The 20,329-nt window shown below is 34.2% G+C and overlaps 1 protein-coding gene across 10 annotated transcripts in view; it reads left to right on the forward strand.

Moving 5' to 3' along the window:
* CCDC15 (coiled-coil domain containing 15) overlaps positions 1-20,329 on the forward strand; it is a 73,015-nt gene that overhangs the window by 41,023 nt on the left and 11,663 nt on the right. For all 10 annotated transcript variants that reach the window (XM_016122632.2, XM_016122633.2, XM_016122631.2 and 7 more), the window contains 2 exons: positions 3,321-3,413; positions 4,583-4,686. In XM_016122632.2, coding sequence (XP_015978118.2) covers positions 3,321-3,413; positions 4,583-4,686 — 197 coding nt within the window. The remainder of the gene's footprint in view (positions 1-3,320; positions 3,414-4,582; positions 4,687-20,329) is intronic.

Raw genomic sequence — 20,329 nt, forward strand, 5'->3', positions numbered from 1 at the left:
AAATAATTTCATTTTTACTGTAGCAAAAGTAAACAAAGAAACACCACGTAAATTCCAGAAAGAACCACCATTAGCCTTTTGCTATGTATCATTTTCAGTTTTATCTATCACAAACATAAAAAAAAATAGCCTTATTTTATTGAGATATGCAGTCAATTCTTGTTATTTATGGTACTCATGTTCTATAAAGTTGCCTCAATCACTAAATTCGGGAATACTGAATCATTGCTCCTAAGGGAGATGCAAGGTTAGGTTTCTGTGAGCTTCTGATCACATTTTGGTCAACTAATCAATACATAACCTTGTTTTATGTGTATTTCTGTTTAAAGACCCCTTATTTAATATATATTGTTGATTCATTAACATTGAACTCAGTCAATAGCACTATAGCTTGTGCTTGAATGAAGCTTGTATAATACAAGTATTTTCTCCATAAGACACATCACAGCCTTCTTTGCTGTACTATGATAGTAATATGGCACTGTGCTTGGGGGTCATTTTAAACAGCAAAATCACTAACAAAAAGCAAAAACTGCAAAAAACTTGGTACTAAATATACCTTCATACTTGTTTACAGTATGAGGGCTGAAACAAATTCTTGTTCAACCTCAGCTGGTAATGTGCACAGATGGCAACTCAAAATTTTCACAACTCTGTGCTTGTCTGCAGATGACCACAGAAGCACCGTGAGTATTGATTTTGGGATTACAAATAAATTTTAGCAAATAGGTGAATTCACAAATGAAGAATATGTGAATAATGAGAATTGACTATAATTCACATACCATACATTTAACCCATTTAAAGTGTACAACTCAGTGTTTTTAGTATAGTCAAAGGGTTGTGCAAATGTAGCCACAAACAATTTTGGAACATTTTCATCACCCCAAAAAAGTCTTGTACTCATTAACAGTCCTTTTTCTCCTTATCCCTACTCTCAGCCCCAGGCAACCACTAGTCTACTCTCTGTCTCTATAGATTTGCCTTTTCTGGGCATTTCATATAAATGGGATCATGCAATATGTGGCCTTTATGACTGGATTATTTCACTGACCATCACATTTTCAAAGCTCATCAACTCTGTAGTGTGTAGTGGTACTTCATTCCTATTCATTGGATAATATTCCATTTTATGCATTTAGCACATTTTATTTATCTATTTATCAGTTGGCTGACATTTGGATTGTTTCCACTTCTTGACTATTATGAATAATGCTGCTATGAACATTTGCATCCAAGTGTTTTTGTTGATATATGTTTTCATTTCTCTTGTGTATATACATAAGATTGGAATTGCTGGGACATGTCATTCTTTGCTTAATCTAATCCGGGAACTGCCACGCTAGTGTCCAAAGAGGCTGCACTGTTGTTCATTGCCACCAGCAGCACGTGAGGTTTCCGCTTTCTCTACATCCTCACCAACACTTGTTATTACTTGTCTTTTTAATTATAGCTACCTTACTGGGTGTGAAGTAGTATCTCATTGTGGTTTTGATTTACATTTTCCTGATGGTTAATGATGAGTACCTTTCATGTGCTTATTTGCCATTCATATATCATCTTTGGAAAACTGTCTGTTAGATCCTCTGTCTAGTTTATAATTGGGTTGTCTTTCAATTATTGAGTTATGTGAGTTTTTAATATAGTCTACATACAGGTTCTGTATTAGTTATATGATTTGCAAATGTTTTTTCCCATTCTATGGGTTGCCTTTTCACTTTCTTAATGGTTTCTATTGCAGCACAAAAGTTTTTAATTTTGACGAAGACCAGTTTATCTACTTTTTCTTCTGTGGCGTATGCTTTGGTATCATAGCTAAGAAACCATTGCCTAACCAATCTAAAACAGTAAAACATAAGATTTACTGTTATGTGTTCCTATAAGAATTTTATGTCTCTTCTATTTAGGTCTCTGATCCATTTTGATTTAATTTTTGTATATGTTGTTAGGGGTCTGACTTTATTCTTTTTCATGTGGATATCCAGTTATCCTAACACCATTTGCTGAAAAGACTATTTTTATCCTTTGAGTTTTCTTGGCACTCTTGTCAAAAATCATTTGATTGTACAATCAAGCGTTTAATCTGAACTATCAATTCTGTTTTTTGATCTATATGTCTATCCTTATACTGGTACCACACTGTCTTGATTACTCTAGCATTGTAGTAAGTTTTGAAATTGGGAAGAGTGAATCATCCAACTTTGTTCTTCTCTTTCAAGATCATCTTACCTATTCTGGGTCCCTTGCATTTTCATATGAGTTTAAGAATCATCTCGTCAACCTCTACAAAGAAGTCAACCGAAATTTTGATGGATAGTGCATTAGATCTGTTGATCAGTTTGGGGATTACTGCCATCTTATCGATATAGGTCTTCTAATCCATGAACATGAGATGTCTTTCCATTTATTTAGATCTTTAATTTCTTTCAACAATGTTTTGTAAGTTTCCAAGTTTAAATTTTACACTTAATTTGTTAAAAATTAATTCCTAAGTATTTTTTGATGGTGTTATAAATGGATTTTCCCCTGAATTTTATTTTCAGATTGTTTATTGCAAGTATAAAGAAATACAATTGATTTTTGTATACTGATCTTGTATCCTAAAACTTACCTGAAAGATAAATAACTTTTAAGCTAAAAAAGATAAAAGTAATTTTAAGCTTTTATTTCCAAAAGTTAGAGATCATAATTTGATCCATATGATATCCGAGTAAGTATACCAAGTTATATCATAAGGTTTTTTTCCTGGTAATATGGGAAGAATTAGCTTCAGTTTCCTCTCTGCCATGTCAGTTGATTATTAAAATATTTTCAGACTCTCATTCTCTGTATTCACACCAATCAAAAGAGTGGTATAAATGGAAAATGCTTATAGATTTGAGATATTAAGGGAACTGACTTTATATCTTGATTTCACTCTCTTAGGATAGAATGGTTTCAAATGACCTTTTAGAAGAACTTTCCTTCTGAACATTTTGATATGTTATTAGTTCATCCATATTTTGACCTGAATCTTTTTCTTTGGTTTATTTTTCATTTGGTTAATTCCTTCTGAAACTGCTTCCTTTCATTCTTTTTTAAAAATTTTATTAATATCTATATCTATATCACATGTCTATTACATCTATATGTAAATGTAATAGACATATATAGATGTAATACATATAGATATATACATGTAGATATTTTTTGTTTGTGTTTTTAACCCAGTTAAGCTCAAGTTTGCAAGAGAAATGAATCCATAGATGAAAGTATCAAAAGCGTACACACAGCTAGCTTTTAGCAATTTTGTCATTTTATGTGACTGGACTTTCTAACAGGTTTATGGTGAATGTCAATCAGGATTGAACACTGAATTCCAGCCTCCACTGGCACTTCAGACTGGAGTAGATCAAGAAGAAGACAAGAAGGAGGTATGTAATAATAATTCTTTTGGACATTATACCATCATAGTATGTGCGAGATTAGAAGCAGTTTACTGTGTCCTAGCACAATAAAAGCTAATACTACGATTTATATAGATAAAACTAAATAAATTACATTAGTCATTATAATACATTGAACTTTTCTTCTAAGCACCTAGGACTTTGGATACTTTGACATAAGTCAGAGATAGGATCCTAATAAAGTTCCACAGTTAGTGATATGTACCACAATAACTTATTTAAAGGAAGTTTTAATTTATGACTTTCTTTTTTCCTTTTCAATCTAAAGTTAGTTTAAACCAATGGTTTTTAACACTGGCTATTCACCAAAATCAGATGCGGAGTCTTCTTTCAAAATACAAATGCCTAGGCCCAAATCAGATATACTGAATTGGTATCTGAAAAGGTAGGTTTGGGGCATCTGTGTTTTTAAAAACATCCCACTGTTGATTGTGCTGTAGCTTCAACATTAGGAATTGCTATTAGGCTTTTAATAGTTTTTGCTAAAAGGACATGACTACTCAAAGGGCAAAAACATGTCTATGTGTATAGTAGTGCCCTCTGAGTAGCTTATGTTCTTAAAAGAGAACACAGAAGTCTGAACATATACAATAATAGTAGCACTTGCTTTTATCTTACTTGTTCCCTTTAAAAGTATGATGCTGTGATCTTCCTCAGTCTTTCTGTCCTCCCAACCATGTTAGGCTAGGCTTAGAGTATGCTTTAGTGGTGTGGTTTTAATTTTGAAAAGTTAAAGTGACTATTGTTCTGTTATAAAATACCCCTCACATTTTTTCTGTGACCTTGCTTCTATGGGACTTACACTTGAGAATACAGAGTGAATATAGTATATATTTTATCATATCAAATACAATCTTTTCTTTAAGCGCTGTTGACAAGGGACTATATACTAAGGGCAAACTAAATTAGTACTTCTCTGATTTGTCCATAACATCTAATAGTTATGTGTTTGAAAATATAAAGCTCTTCCTGTATGTGATATTATTCTGAGTCACCATAAATAGAAGGAAATTAAGGACTTAGTTCCATGTGACCTCTGTATCATATAGTTTTCTTGTCTAAGGCACAGGATATTTTCCTTCCTTGGAAAGTCCTCTGAGAGCAGAATCTTAACTATTTTAACTTCTTTCCTTTAGCGTCAAAGGCAGTACCTGAGATATAGACGACTTTTCATGGATATAGAAAGAGAACAAGTAAAAGAGCAACAAAGGCAAAAAGAACACAGGAAGAAAATTGAAAAGTGAGTTCTTTGATCCTCCCTCGTTGCAATCCTTAAATTACCAGTTGAGATGATTTTGGAAGCTAAGTGTTAGGCATAATCAGGCAGCGATTTTGCCTTCTAATCCATGGTGGAAACAACTCTTTTTGATTTGGGTAAAAGTATTAAAAGATGTTTTTTTAAGTAGACTTCATTTTCTTTTTGGAACAGTTATAGGTTCACAGCAAAATTAAGCATAAAGTACAGAGAGTTCTCATTTATCCTCTGCCTCTACACATGGACTGGTTCTCCTACTGTTAACATCCTGTACCACAGTGAAATATTTGTTACAACTGATAAACCTACCTGAACACATCATAATTTGTATTTTACATTTAGGTTCACTCTTGATGTGATAGATTCTTACAGGTTTTGACAAATGTGTAATGACATGTATCCATCATTACAGTATCATATAGAATAGTTTCAAAATGGATCAAATCCCTAAAAATCCTGTGCTACACCTATTCATCTCTCTCCCTAATCCCTGACAACCACTGACCTTTTTGCTATCTCTATCGTTTGCTGTTTCCAGAATATCATAGAGTTGTTTCCAGAATATCACAGAGTTGGAATCATACAATATGTAGCCTTCTGAGTTGGCTTCTTTCACTTAATAATATGCATATAAGGTTCCTCCAGTGCCATTTCATGGCTTGATAGCTCATTTCTTTTTAGTCCTGAATGATATTCTGTTGTCTGAATGTGCCATAGTTTTATTTATCTATTCACCTACTAAAGGACATCTTGGTTGCTTCCAACTTTTGGCATTTTTGAACAAAGTTGCTATAAATATTCATATGCAGCTTTTATGTGGGCATAAGTTTTTAACTCCTTTGAGTGGATACCAAGGAGCGCATTTGCTGGATTGTATAGTAAGAGTTAGTTTATTTTTGTTAGAAACTGCCAAACTTTCTTCTGAAGCTGCCGTATCATTTTGCATTCCATCAGCAATGAATGAGAGTTCATTCTTGTTCCACATCCTGATCAGCATTTGGTGTTGTCAGTGTTTTGGATTTTGGTCATCCTAATATGTGTGTAGTAGTATTTCATTGTTTTAACTTGCAATTCCCTAATGACATGCGATGTAGAACATCTTTTCATATACAGTTGACTCTTGAACAATGTGGAGGTGAGGGGCACCAACCTCCCACAGTCAAACACCTGCATATAACTTTTGACTCTCCAAAATCTTATCCACCCCATGGGTACCAAAATCTGTGGATGCTCAAGTTCCTTGTATCAAATGGCATAGGACAATATATACAGGCCCTCAGAATCTAGGGATTCCCAACTGCAAATGGAAAATAATGTTTTCCATTTGCAGTGGTTGAATCTACACATGCAAAACCTGGGGCTACAAGGGGCCAACTGTACATTTATCAAAAAGTATTCATGTGTAAGTGATCTGGTCAATTCAAATCCATATTTTTCAAGGGTAAACTTTACTTATTTGCCATCTATATATCTTCTTTGGTGAGGTATTTGTTCAGGTCTTTAGCCCATCTTTTAATTGGATTATTTGTTTACTTATTGTTGAGTAATTAGAATTCTTTGTATATATGGAGTAATATCAGATGTGTCTTTTGCAAATTTCTTCTCTTAGTTTGTGGCTTAAATTCTCATTCTCTTGACATTATCTGTCAGAGAGCAGATTTTTTAATTTTAATGAAATCCAGCTTATAATTCTTTCATGGATAATGCCTTTGGTGTTGTCTCTAAAAAGTCATTACCATACCCACAGTCACTTAGAATTTGTCCTATGTTATCTTCTAGGATTTTTGTAGTTTTGTGTTTTACATTTAGCTCTATGATTCATTTTGAGTTAATTTTTGTGAAGAATATAATGTCTGTGTCTGGATTTATTTTTTTGCACGTGGACGTTCAGTTGTTCCTGTACCATTTGTTGAAAAGACTGTCTTTGCTCCATTGTATTGCCTTTGCTCCTTTGTCAAAGATCAGTTAACTGTATTTATGTGGGTCTATTTCTGGGCTCTCTGTTTTGTCCCTTGACCTATTTGTCATTCTTTTGCCCATACCACACTGTCTTAAAAGGGAAATGATACCTATAAGAGACTCATTTTAGCTTTAAGGACACACATAGGCTGACAGTAAAGGGATGGAAAAAGACGTTTCATGTAAATTATCACCAAAAGAGAGCTAGGGTGTCTATCCTTTTATTAGACAAATAGACTTTAACTTAAAAAGGGTCATAATAGACAAATAAGGTCATTATATTATGATACAGGTGTCAGTTCATCAAGACAGTGTAACAATTGTAAAAATTTATGTATCCAGCATTGGAGCCTGTAAATATGCAAAGCAAATACTAACAAAACTGAAAAGAGAAATAGACAGCAATACAATAATAGTAGGGGACTTTAATACCCATTCTCAATAATGGATATATCATCCAGATAGAAAATTAATAAGGAAACCATGGACTAGAACAACACTGTAGATCAAATCCATCTAACAGACATATATAGAACATTCTTTCAAACACCAGCAGAAAATGTAATCTTCTCAAGAGTACACAGAACATACTCCAGGATAGATCACATGTTAGGCCATAAGACAAGCCTTAACAAATCAAAGAAGATTGAAATTATATCAAGTATCATTTCTAACCACAATGGTATGAAACTAGAAATCAATAACAAGAAATTGGAAAATTCACAAATACATGGAAACTTAAGCAGTACACTCCACAACAACCAATGGATCCAAGAAGAAAGCAAAAGAGAAATTAAAAAATAGTGAGACAAACAAAATGAAAACACAACATACCAAAATTTATGAGATGCAGTTCTAAGAAGAAAGTTTATAGCTATACATGCTTTAATTAAGAAAAAAGAAAGATCTCAGACTAACCTTTCCCTCAAGGATAGTAAAAAAAAAGCAAACCAAGTCCAAAGTTAGAAGGAAAGAAATGATAAAGAGTAGAAATAAAAGAAGTAGAGAATAGGAAAAATAGAAAAGATCAATGAAACTAAGAACTGGTTTTTTGAAAAGAAACAAATTTGAAAATTCTTAGCTACATTAACCAAGAAAAAGAAGAGGATTCAAATAAAATTATAAATGAAAGAGGAGACATTGCAACTGATACCATAGAAACACAAAGGATCATAAGAGATTACTATTAACAGTTATATGCGAACAAATTGGACAGTCTAAAAGGAATAGTTGAATTCTAGAAATATGCAGCCTATCAAGACTGAATTATGAAGGAACAGAAAATCTGAACAGACCAATTTCAGGTATGGAGATCGAACTCATACTCAGAAACCTCCCCACAAACACAAGTTTAGGCCAGATGTCTTCACTGGTGAATTCTACCATTGAAAGAAGAATTAACACCAGACCTCCTCAAACTCTTTAAGAAAATAGAAGAGGAGGGAACACTTCCAAAATCATGATGAGGCCAGCATTAACCTGGTACCAAAACCAGACAAGGACAAGTAAGTATTCCCGATGAATATAGATGCAAAAAGTCTCAGTAAAATATTAGCAAACTGAATTCGACAATACTTGAAAAAGATCATACACCATGATCAAGTGGGATTTATTCCAGGTTCGCAAGGATGGTTCAACATCCACAAATCAACCAGTATGATATACCACATTACCAAAATGAAATTATGTGATCATAACAATAGATACTGAAGAAACATTTGACAAAACTCAACACTTTTTTCATGATAAAAACTCATCAAACTGGCTATAGAGAGAATGTGCCTCAACATGATGAAGGCCATATATGACAGTGCCACAGCTAACATCATACTGAATGGTGCAAACCTGAAAGCTTTCCCTTTAAGATAAGGAACATGACAAGGTTGCCCACTCTTGCCCCTTTTATTTAATACAGTGCTGGAAGTCCTAGCCTGAGCAGTTAGGCAAGAACAGGAAGTGAAATGCATCCAAATAGGAAAGGAAGAATCAAAACAGTCACTGTTTGCATATGACATGAAATATAGAGAGGAAATTGTAAAGATACTACCAAAAACCTGTTAGAACTAATTAATGAATTCAGTAAAGTTGCAAGATACAAAATTAATTTACAAAAATCAATTGCATTTCTATTCACTAATAATGAACTATTAGGAAGAGAAATTAAGAAAACAATCCTATTACAGTAGCATCTAAAGGAATAAAATACTTAGGAATAAATTTAAGGAAGCAAAAGAACAATACACTGAGAACTATGAAACATCAATGAAAGAAATTGAAGAAGACACAAATAAGTGGAAAGATATTCCATGTTCATAGATTGCAAGAATTAATATTTTTTAGCTGCCCATACTACCCAAAGATCTACATATTTAGTGCAGTCCCTATTAAAATTCCAAAGGCAGAGATAGGAAAAACAATACTAAAATATGTGTGAAACCACAGACGACCCTAAAAGTCAAAGCAGTCTTGAGAAAGGAGAACAAAACTGGAAATATCATACTTGCCAATTTCAAGCTATATTACAATGCTATAGTGATCAAAACAGTATTATATTGACATTAAAACACACAACACACACACACCACACCACACACACATCAATGTAACAGAATAAAGAGCCTGGAAATAAGTCACTTAATTTGCAACAGGGGAGCCAGTGGGGAAAGGATAGTCTCTTTAATAAATGGTGGTAGGAAAACTTGGTATCCACATGCAAAAGAATGAAACTGGACCCCTTTCTTACACCATAAAAAATCACCTCAATATGAATTAAAGAGTTGAATGTAAGGCCTGAAGAAAACATAAGGGTAAGTTCCTTGACGTTGGTCTTGTCAATGATTTTTCAGATATGACTCCATAAGCACAAGCAGCAAAAGCAAAAATAATCAAGTGGGATTGCATCAAACTTAAAAGCTTCTTCACAGCAAAGTATTTCATTTCAACAAAATGAACATTCAACTTGTAGGATGAGAGAAAATATTTGCAAACAGTATATCTGATAAGGGGTTCATAGCTAAGGAATTCACACATTTCAATAGAAAAAAAAGACCAAACAACCCAGTTAAAAAATGAGCAAAGGACCTGAATAGACATTTTCCTAAGAAGACATACAGGTGACCAACAGGTATAGAAAAAGGTGCTCAACATCACCATCTGGGAAATGCAAATCAAAATTATCATGAGCTATCTCCTCACACCTGTTTGAATGGCTATTATCAAGAAGACAAGGAATAAGTGCTGGCAAGAATGTGGAGAAAAGGGACCCTTTGTGTTCTGTTGGTGGGAATGTAAATTGGTATAACCGCCATGGAAAGCACTATAGTTATTCCTCAAAAAATTAAAAAGAGGACTACCATATGATCCAGTAATTCCACTTTTGAGTATATATCCAAAGGAAATGAAATCTCAAAGAGCTATCTGCACCTCCATGTTCACTGCAGCATTATTTGCAATAGCCAAGACATGGAAACAACCTAAATTTTTGCCAGCAGGTGAATGGATGAAGAAAACGTGGTATACCTATACGTCAGCATGAAAAAAAGAAAATTCTGCCATTTGTGAAAATATGAATGAACTTTGAGGGCATGATGTTAAGTGAAATAAGTCAGAGAAAGACAAATACTTTACGATCTCACATATACAATCTAAAAAAGTCAAACTCAGGGAAACAGAATAGATTGGTGGTAGCCAGTTCTGGTGGTGGGCGAATGAGAATGTTGGTCAGAGGTGCAAAGTTTCATATGTAAGTGAATAAGTTCTGGGGATCTTGTATTGTACAGCATGATGACTGTAGTTATACTCTATGACATACTTGAAATTTGCTAAGAGAGTAGATTTAAATGTTCTCACATACACACATATAAAAGGTAACCATGTGAGGTGTTAGGTGTGTTAACTAACTTTATAGTGCTAATCATTTCACAGTATATATGTATTATCAAATCATCCCATTGTATACCTTAAAGTTATACAGTGTTATATGTCAGCTATATCTTATCAAAGTTGAAGGAAAAAATGTTGAGTTCCTAGGCAAGGACATCCCCTCTTATTCAGGTCTGAGAGTGATTCTGCATTTATTCAGCAAATATTAATTTGGCATCTTTCATATCCTGGTGCTGTTCTGGGCACAGGCAATACAAAGATTTTAAAAATATGTTTTTCGTTTGTTTGTTTCTTGAAGAACTCATAATCCAAGTTTGATGGGAGAACAGTTGTATACAAATAAGTAATATAATTAGTATAATAGAAGAAGTAGGTACAGAGTCCCTAAGATCACAGAAGAGGAATTACTGATTCAGTCTGGAAAGTTAGAGAAATTTTTACATTTTAGTTGGGCCTAGATGGTTAAATGTGTGTTTACTGGGGAAGTGGACAAAGATGGAGAAGTAGAAAAATCAACATAAGGTGAGTGAGGGTGGAAGAAAATAATAATGTTCATGCAAAGTTTATAATATACAAGAGCTTTCATATGTTTTCTTGTTTAGCCCTTTAACCCTTTAAAATAAACATTTTTTGAGAGCCTACAATAGGCCAGGTACTGTACTATATGCCAAGAATGAAAACTTGAGTATGTGACAGGGTAGTGGTTCATAGCACAAATTTAGAATAAAAAAAACTTAGATTTGAATTTGCTACTTATTAGTATTAATTCTATAACCTTGAGCAGATTTCTTCACCACTGAGACTCGATATTCTTTTTTCCATTCCCCAGTTTTATTGAGCTATTACTAACATACAGCACTGTATATGTTTAAGGTCTACAGCCTTACATGATTTGACTTAATGTATGCTGTGAAATGAATAATGCAATAACTTTAGTTAACATTCATCTTCTTATATATAGGAAAAAAAAAGATTTCCCTTGTGATGAGATTTCCTTGTGATTAGAGTCTGTATTCTCTAAACAGCTTTTAACACATCAGTATTGATTATAGTTGTCATGTTGTACATTTCTAGTCCTGTGTAAAAAAATTTTTTGTTCAAGTTCAGTTGGCAAACAATATAAAATGAGGATTATAATGCTTATCTTCTAGGTTGTTGATAGAACTAAGTGAATAAGTGTATCTAAAGTAACATTTTATTTAAAGTAACATTGTATCATAAAATCCCAGTAAGCAATACCTATTACCACAATGATGGTGATGGCGATTATGGTGATAATACTTCTGCTGCTGATGGTGAATAGGATAAGCACCAAGAGAGACCAGACAAATGGAGAAACAGTGACAAGAATAATAATTATAATGCTACAAAAAAAGTGAGGCAGTGACAGTCTAGAGAAGTAAGGAAAGGCTTTATAGATGAGTTTATACTCAAGCTAGGTCTTGAAGGATAAATTGAAATTTGCTAGATGATCAAAAAACTTAGTATGTAAGTATAAGAAATGTCTGGGAAACTGTAACCTTGGGTTGGCTAAACTGGTGGAAGCAAAGTGGCAGAGGGGCTCTGACAAAGCTATTGAAAGATTTTAAGGCAGAAGATTTTAGGAAGATCACTCCAGCAGCAGAATATGAAATGGTCTGGAGAGGATAGAAAAAACTAAGGCAAAGAGTCCAGTTAAGAAGTTATTATAGGAGCTAAGGTATAAGATGATGAGGGCATTGGAATGGAGAGTCATATATTTAATAAAATTTGAGAAGTAGAATCAGTGCAACCTAAGGATCAATCAGTTGAGTTTGGTGTTGAGAAAGGAGTCAAAGGTAATTTCTGACTTTCTTCTTGGATAACTGAATGAATGGTAATATCGTTAACATAGATAGGGAGTGCACCAAAGAACAGATTTGACCAGAAGCTAGTGAGTTCAGCTTTGCGCATTGAATTTGAGAAGCCTGTGAAATATTAAGGGAGAGCTGACTTATACACATTTGGAAATAAGGAACTAGAGTTTTGGGAGAAGTGGGAACTAAAGATTTCTTTAGGAATTTTCAATATATGTTTCAACATGAACTGGGACCAAGCACAGAACTAATTCTGGGGAACAGAGAAACAAGCAAAACTTCTTTTACTCTTCAGGAACTGAGTTAACAAAACTGGAGATTTGAGGGACTCTCAAACACTTTACCAGTTTTCTCCTCAGGTCTAAACTTATGCTAAGAAGAAGGCTGAAGGGCTAGGCTAAGTTGAAAACATCTGGAAAGTAGAGAGAGATTTTCTTTAGTTTTATCATGCTGAGGAGATACAGAGTTCAAGCCACACCACAATGAGGTAGAAGAATAAGGACCCAATATACCAAGCTTTCAGTTGAAAGCCATGAAGACCTATACACTAAGAAAATGGTCTAACCAACTGTAGAAGCCTTACCCAAACTGCAAAGCAGCCTTGATTCTACTGAGTGCTTTATTGGATTAAAGTGATGAACCCTGCACTGTATGCCTAGCAGAGAAGGGGTGAATGCTTTCTGGTCATAGATAACATTATTTGGAACCTCTGAAATTTTTAAAAATAATATTTGGCATTCAATTAAAATTTTCTAGGCATGTCCAAAGATAGGACCAGAGGACCAAAAGCTAAGAGAAAGAAGGGACAACAGAAGCAGACCCACAGGTGGCACAGATAATAGCATTAGCATATAGGTACTTTAAAACAATTGATTATATGCTCAAATAAATAGAGGAAAAGATGAGGAAAATAAGTGAAAATATGGAGATTTTTACCAGAGAGCTAGAATCTAAAAATGGAAGCAAACAGAAAGTCTGGAAAAGAAATATATCTTTAAATAGGAACTCAGTAGATGCACAAATGAGATAACTATTTATATTCACTGGAATAGCTTTAAAAAAAAATCAAAACTCACTTCAACAGTACCAGATATTGGCAAGGATGTAGATTAGCTGTAACTCATGAATTGGTAGTGAAAGTGGAAAAGAGCACAACTACTTTAGAAAACTGTTTAGTATTTTATATAATTAAACACACATCTAACTCTGTGACCTCGCCACTTTACTGGGAGATATTTCCTCAAGAAAAAAATGAAAACATATTTGTAAAAACACAGAACAGTGACAGAACATATTATTTTCAAGTGCCCATGGCACATTTATCAAAATCGGTCATATCCTGGGTTACTTTTTACAGTATTGTCTCTGGTTATAGTGATATTAAGCTAGAGAGCAACAAACAGTATATTTTTAAAGAATTCTGGGTCAAAGATAAAATTACAATGGAAATTAGGAAGTACTTTGAAGAAAATAATGAAGATAAAACATGAAAACTTGTCAGATACTTAGAGGGAATGTTTAAGCTTTAATTGCAATTTATGATAAAAAGTGAAAAAATCTAAAAATTAATTTTAAATTTGTATCTTAAGCTGGAAAAAAAATAGCAAGTCAAACTAGAAGAAATAAAGAGAGCAGAAACAATGAAACGTCAACAAATGTGCAGTGGAGAAAATCAACAAAGCCAAAATTGATTCTTTGACAATTTAATTTTGCAAGGAATATATCACTTTTACTAATCAATTAAAAGAAAAGAGAGAAAACACTATTTACCAATATTAGGAATAAAAATGAGCCATTACTACAGAGCCTAATGCCATTAAATGACAATATGAACTTTACAGTAAAAACTTGATCATTTCGATGAAATAGGTAAATGCCTTTAAAAAAATGAAAATGGATGCAAGAAGAAATAGAAACCTGAGTAATCTCCTATCACTTAAAGGACTTAAGTCAGTTAATTGAAAATGTTATCAAAAAAAGAAAAATTCAGGCTCAGGTCCAGGGTCAGATGTCTTCACTAACAGATTCTTTCCAAATATTTCAGGGAAAAATATCTCCAAGTTTTACATAAGCTATTCTAGAAAATAGGAAATATTTCCCAAATAATTGTAGAGGCCAGCATAACCTTAATACCAGCCTGGCCAAGGGCATTACAAGAGAGCAACATTACAGACTAATTTCTCTCATGAACATAAATGTAAAAATCCCATGTAATATGTTAGCCCAGTGACCTTTGAGGGGCACTACTGAAGGCCCTTGTCCTTGGAGCTTCTGCATGAGTCTCTGCCTCCTGTCCCAGGGCAACTTCTTAAATACCTTTGAACTTCTCCCAAGCTATGGACCCCATGGAAAGAAAGCTTTTTCAACAACAATGATGATGAAAAAAAAGTGACTAAAACATTCCAAGATGTTTAAGAATGTCTTTGGATGGTAGAAGTAGATCATTTTTTCCTATTCTTTCTGAATTTCTTAATTTTTCAATTTTTATATCATTAGTATTTTTGACTTTGGGAGCCTAAGCAATATCTACATTGTAAGGGGCTCCTTGCTGCTGAATACTCTGTTTATTTTTCAATAGAGAAATGTTCGTATGTCAATTCACTAATGAGAATGGTTTTCCCATGAGGTGTCTAATAGTTCCTTTGATATGTTTTATTCTCACATGCTTTTTATCCCCCTTGATATTATTGTCCTTAAAGCAACTTACTAAAACTGCTGCAATAAAAAAGTGTGTGTGTATGTGTGTGTGTGTGTGTGTGTGTGTGTGTGTGTGTGTGTGTGTTTCAGGTAGAGGAGGCTTCCTCATGAAGTTGTCTAGGGTAACCTTTTGGCAGAATTCTATTTAAATATTTAAAAGACCTCTATTTTTAATGTTCTTTAGCATCTAGTAGTATAATCTCCCTGGATAACAATTTTAGAATCTAAGGACTTTGGCTCTCAGGAATTTCATTCTTATATGTAAGCCAGATTTCTCTTACTATAACCTAGTCATTTAGCATAATTAAGATCTGATCTGCATTAGAAAAATGTTCATTTCTATAGTGCCCATGTGTAAGCATTTTACAGACTTATCTGTCAGATGACAGAATGGAAATTTAGTTCAGTTCATTTAACTGAAGCCAAGACATCCCTACTCTGGGTATTTTATGTCTAACCTAAATCTTCTTATGACATGTCTACCACATGGTATAATCGGTAGGGAATTCTTCTTTAACTATACTGCTGACCTTTTTTGAAAGCTTTTCTACTTGAGGCTTTTGGTTTATTGCCATTTCTCACTGATAATCTTTTTCTTCTTGGATTTCTATACAGCCCCAGAAAAAATATGAAAGTCTCTGTCTTACAGATGGTATCATAAAATTAAATCTTGTAGATAGTTTGCAAATAATTAAAAAATATTTTTTGCTTTTTTCCTGTCGAAGAAACTAAATCATTTGTGCCTTCTTTGCATGGAGGTTATATGATTTAACTTAAAGTCAAAACCACTTTAGCAGCATTCTAAAATGAACTATATCTGCTTTTTAAACAGGAATTGATGAAAGTTGCTTTACCTCATTTAGTTGTAATAAGAATCAAATGATACATTTTTATTCATTTAGTAGCTATTTATTGAGCATCTATATACTGGTAGACATGATGCTAGACTTAGGGGGTGCAAAAAACATGATCCCACTCTTCAGGGATATTGCTAGATAGATTTCACTTACTAATGGGCAAGCAGATAAGTGAATAGGTAATTATAATACCATATATTAAGTATTACAAGACAATATAGCATGTGGCTAAGCATATGGAGAGATATGTGTTCAAGACCCTGCTCTGCTACCTACCAGCTTTGCAGCTTTGGGAGTGTTACCTCTGTGAGCCTCAGTTTCTCCTCTATGAACGGAGATCGTAATGGTACATACCTCATAAAGTTGCTGTGAGGATTAAATGAGGTAACATGTAAATGTGCTTCATTCATAACCTGCTACATAGTATGTCCTCAATAAATGTTATTTGCCAAATACTTAAGGGAAAAAGTTACACAAGAGAATGGAAAATAGGGAATACTTGCGAAATAATTGTAGAGGCCAATATAACTAGAGGCCAGTGTAATACCAACCTAACAAGGACATTATAAGAAAGCCATGTTACAGACCAATCTCTCATGAAAACTTCAAGTAAAATATTAGTAAAATAAAACATTTCTTGCAACATCAGAAGAAAAAAGGTGTAAGACTATATGAGAGCACAGAGACTGTGTTTTGAACCCAAATTTGGGGGTATGATGTAGCAGAAGGGCAGGGAAGACTTCCTGGGCTGTGTTTTGAAGGATTAGAAGCAGTAGTATGAGAGAAAATGGGAATTGGATTGGGGAAAAGAATGTACGGGAATTCTAGGCAAAGGAACTAGCATTGTAAAAGCAGTGACACTTCTGATATGGATGGGATTGGGCATAATGTAATAACAAGAGGTGAGTCTTAAGAAATAAGGAAAGATGAGATCATAAAAAGCTTTGTGTCATGAGAAAGAATTTGGATTTTATCCTGAAAACAGGAGCCATTTAGAGGTGTTATGAGGAATAGATAACATGACTAAAACTAGATGTTAGGAGATTATTAAAGTAATATACTTAGAAGATGAGAGGTAAAATTGATTTTTTAATAAAGGTTATTATATATTAAACCCTTACTGTGTGTCAAACACTGCACATAATTATCATCTCATTTATTGATAGACAGTCCTGCAGGCTAGTGGTAGCTACCTTTCATTGAGTGTTTACAATGTGCCAGGCATAGTATTGAGTGTTTTAGAGGCATTAGGTCATTTCCTCACTTCAATAACCTTATGAGGTAATTTTTATTCTTTTCATTTAATAGACGAGAAAATGAACCCTAGAGAGGTTAAGTAATTTGCCTATGTTTAAGATCACACTTAGCAATAGCAGAACCGAGATTCAATCCCAGGTTTATTTGACTCCATCACCTAACCTCTTTGGTGTCTGTAACACGGCCTTTCAGATAAGTCAGGGCGGGGGAGGAGGAGGTGGTGTTAAGAGCGTAAGAGAGAGAATTGATAAGATTTTGTCAGAGAATTCAAGTATCAGTTCCAAGTTTATGGTTTAGGCCACCAGGTACATGGGGTACAATGAAACAGATTTGCCAGGAAGGAGGAGGTCGGTAGAGGTAGAGAGGATACGTTTAGATTGAAGCATACTGGGTTTTATGTGCTTAAAGGAAATCCAAGTAGAGAGTCTAGTGGGAAATATGAAGTATTTTTTTTTTTTTTTTTTTTTTTAGCAATGATTTCAGAAGTCACTAAGGAAGAATACTATCAGAATTGGAAAATGGGGAGGAGAGAAAGGTTGAACAGAAAAACAGGATCAGCAGGCAAAGATTTAGACCATTAGATTAGACCTTAATCCTGTTGTGCCAAAGAGGAAGATTTCTTCCTCCTCCTTGAGGAGTTACTTTTCTAACAGGGCACCTCTCTTAACCCTGAAATAAACCTGTTTCTTAATCTTAGAAGCAGAATTCCTATTATTTGGAAGTATTGGTGTTGGCCAATATCTGTGACTGCTCTAGAAGAGAGAATCCATAGAGCCAAAAAGATAGCCTTCATTTTTGGTTCCAGGTCTCTGTTTTAGTTTAACTGCATAAATGATTAGTGGTGTAGCTTAATCGTATGGCAGATGACTGAGTAACAGGGAGAATTTTTGAGTCGTTGAAATTATAAGAATATATTTTTAATGCAATTTGCCTGTGATATCACTTTATTTTCAGGAGTCTCTTCAGAATGTAAATATTGATGTATACTTGTTTCGTTGTGTAAACACCCTGGGGTAGCAATATTTTATATTCTTACTCCTTTAAAAAAATTTTTTTTTCAAATCATAGTTGACATTCAATATTACATTAGTTTCAGGTGTACAGCAGAGTAGTTAGACATTTATATAGCTTACGAAATGATCCCCCCATAAGTCTACTACCCACCTGGCACCATGCATAGTTATTACATTATTACTGACTATATACCCTATGCTATACTTTACATCCCTGTGACTACTTCGTAACTGTCAATCTGCACTTCTTAATCCCTTTACCTTTTCCCTCAGCCTCCCAAGCAACCACCCTCCCCTGCCTCCCCCGCCCCCACTCACCAATCTGGCAATTAGCAGTGTGTTCTCTATATGACTTTGTTTCTGTTTTGTTAGTTGGCTTATTCTGTTCTTTAGACTCCACATATAAGTAAAATCATATGATGTTTGTCTGACTTATTTCACTTATCATAATACTCTCTAGATCCATTCATATTGTTTCAAATTGTAAGATTTCATTCTTGTTTTATGGCCAAGTAATATTTTGTTGTCTATATGTACCACATCTTTATCTGATTATCTATTAATGGACACTTCTATTGCTTCCATATCTTGGCTACTGTTTATGAAATGCCCTTCTTTGGCTCTTGTATAGCTTTTGTTTTAAAGGCTATTTTGTCTGATATAAGTACTGCTACCCCAGCTTCTTCTTCATTTTCATTTGCATAAAGCATCTTTTCCCATCCTTTTTCTTTCCATCTCAGTGTTTCCTTCCTTCCTTCCTTCCTTCCTTCCTTCCTTCCTTCCTTCCTTCCTTCCTTCCTTCCTTCCTTCCTTCTTTCATTCCTTCATTCCTTCATTCCTTCATTCCTTCTTGCCTGCCTGCCTGTCTGCCTGCCTGCCTGCCAAGAAAGCAGAGCTTTATTTAGAGAAATAGTGCCAAGCCCGGAGACACAGGTGAGCTAGTACTCAAAGACCTGGCTCCTCTGCATGTCTTTCTATCTGAAGTGAGCCTCTTGTAGGCAGCATATGTATGGGTCTTTTTTTCTTATCCATTAAGCCACGCTATGTTTTTGATTAGAGCACCTAATCCATTTACATTTAAAGTAATTACTGATAGGTATGTAGTTATTGCCATTTTATTATTCATATTTTTTTTCTTCTCTTTTTAAAAAAGTCCTTCTAATATTTCTTGTAAGACTGATTCGGTGGTGATGAACTGCTTTGGTTTTTCCTTGTCTGAGAAGCTCTTTATCTGTCCTTCAATTCTAAATGATAGCTTTGCTGGGGAACATAATCTTGGCTATAGGTTCTTGGTTTTCATCATTTGAATATTTCATGCCAATCTCTCTGGCCTGCAAATTTTCTGCTGGGAAATCAGATGACAGTCTTATGGGAGTTCCCTTGTATGTAATTCTTACTCCTTTTTACAGAAGTCTGACACTGATTTCAGATATGTTTTGGCACACCAGAGAACCACTATAGTTGTATTCATGTTAGTGCTCTGGGGAAAAAAAAATTATATATTGACATGTTGATTTATGACCTAGTTTAGTTTCTATTGTGTATAAGTAAAAGGTTTATTTATGCAAGAGACCTTAAAGATCAGAGAAGAATAAAAACTTGTTTATATCAACTTTTTAAATTAGCTTTGTTATTTTTTATTTTATCGTCCTTTCTGAAACTACTGTATGGCAGGAGCTCTTAACTTGAGATTCGGACCAAACCCGTGGATTTTTTTTCCCAGAAAAATACCTTTGAGACATGCAAGTGGAGATGTCAAATTGGTAGGTGGTTTGAATCTCAGGTGAATGGTCTGTGATGGAACTGTAGCTTTATGAGTTACAAGTGGTAGTGGATGGTCACTAAAGCAGAGGACGTATGTAAAGTCACCTGGGAAGAAGGTATAGAGTAAGAAGTGGAGAATGCCTAGGTATATTGTATTTCTGTTCATGTACTGTGACTTTGAAGGGTCACAAACTATTTTAATATCTAAGATTTTTTGCTTCCTTGAATTAATTTTTGTCCCCTTGGGCACAATATTGTCCCTGCTGAGAATGTATATGCTAGATGGATTAAATGACCTGTAAGTCATCATTGACCTAGAGAGAGCTGTTTCAATGGAGTGATTAATGGGACTTAAAGCCATAGT

The sequence above is a fragment of the Rousettus aegyptiacus genome, unplaced genomic scaffold (genome assembly GCF_014176215.1).
Source record: "Rousettus aegyptiacus isolate mRouAeg1 unplaced genomic scaffold, mRouAeg1.p scaffold_m13_p_5, whole genome shotgun sequence".
In the NCBI taxonomy this organism is placed as follows: Eukaryota; Metazoa; Chordata; class Mammalia; order Chiroptera; family Pteropodidae; genus Rousettus; species Rousettus aegyptiacus.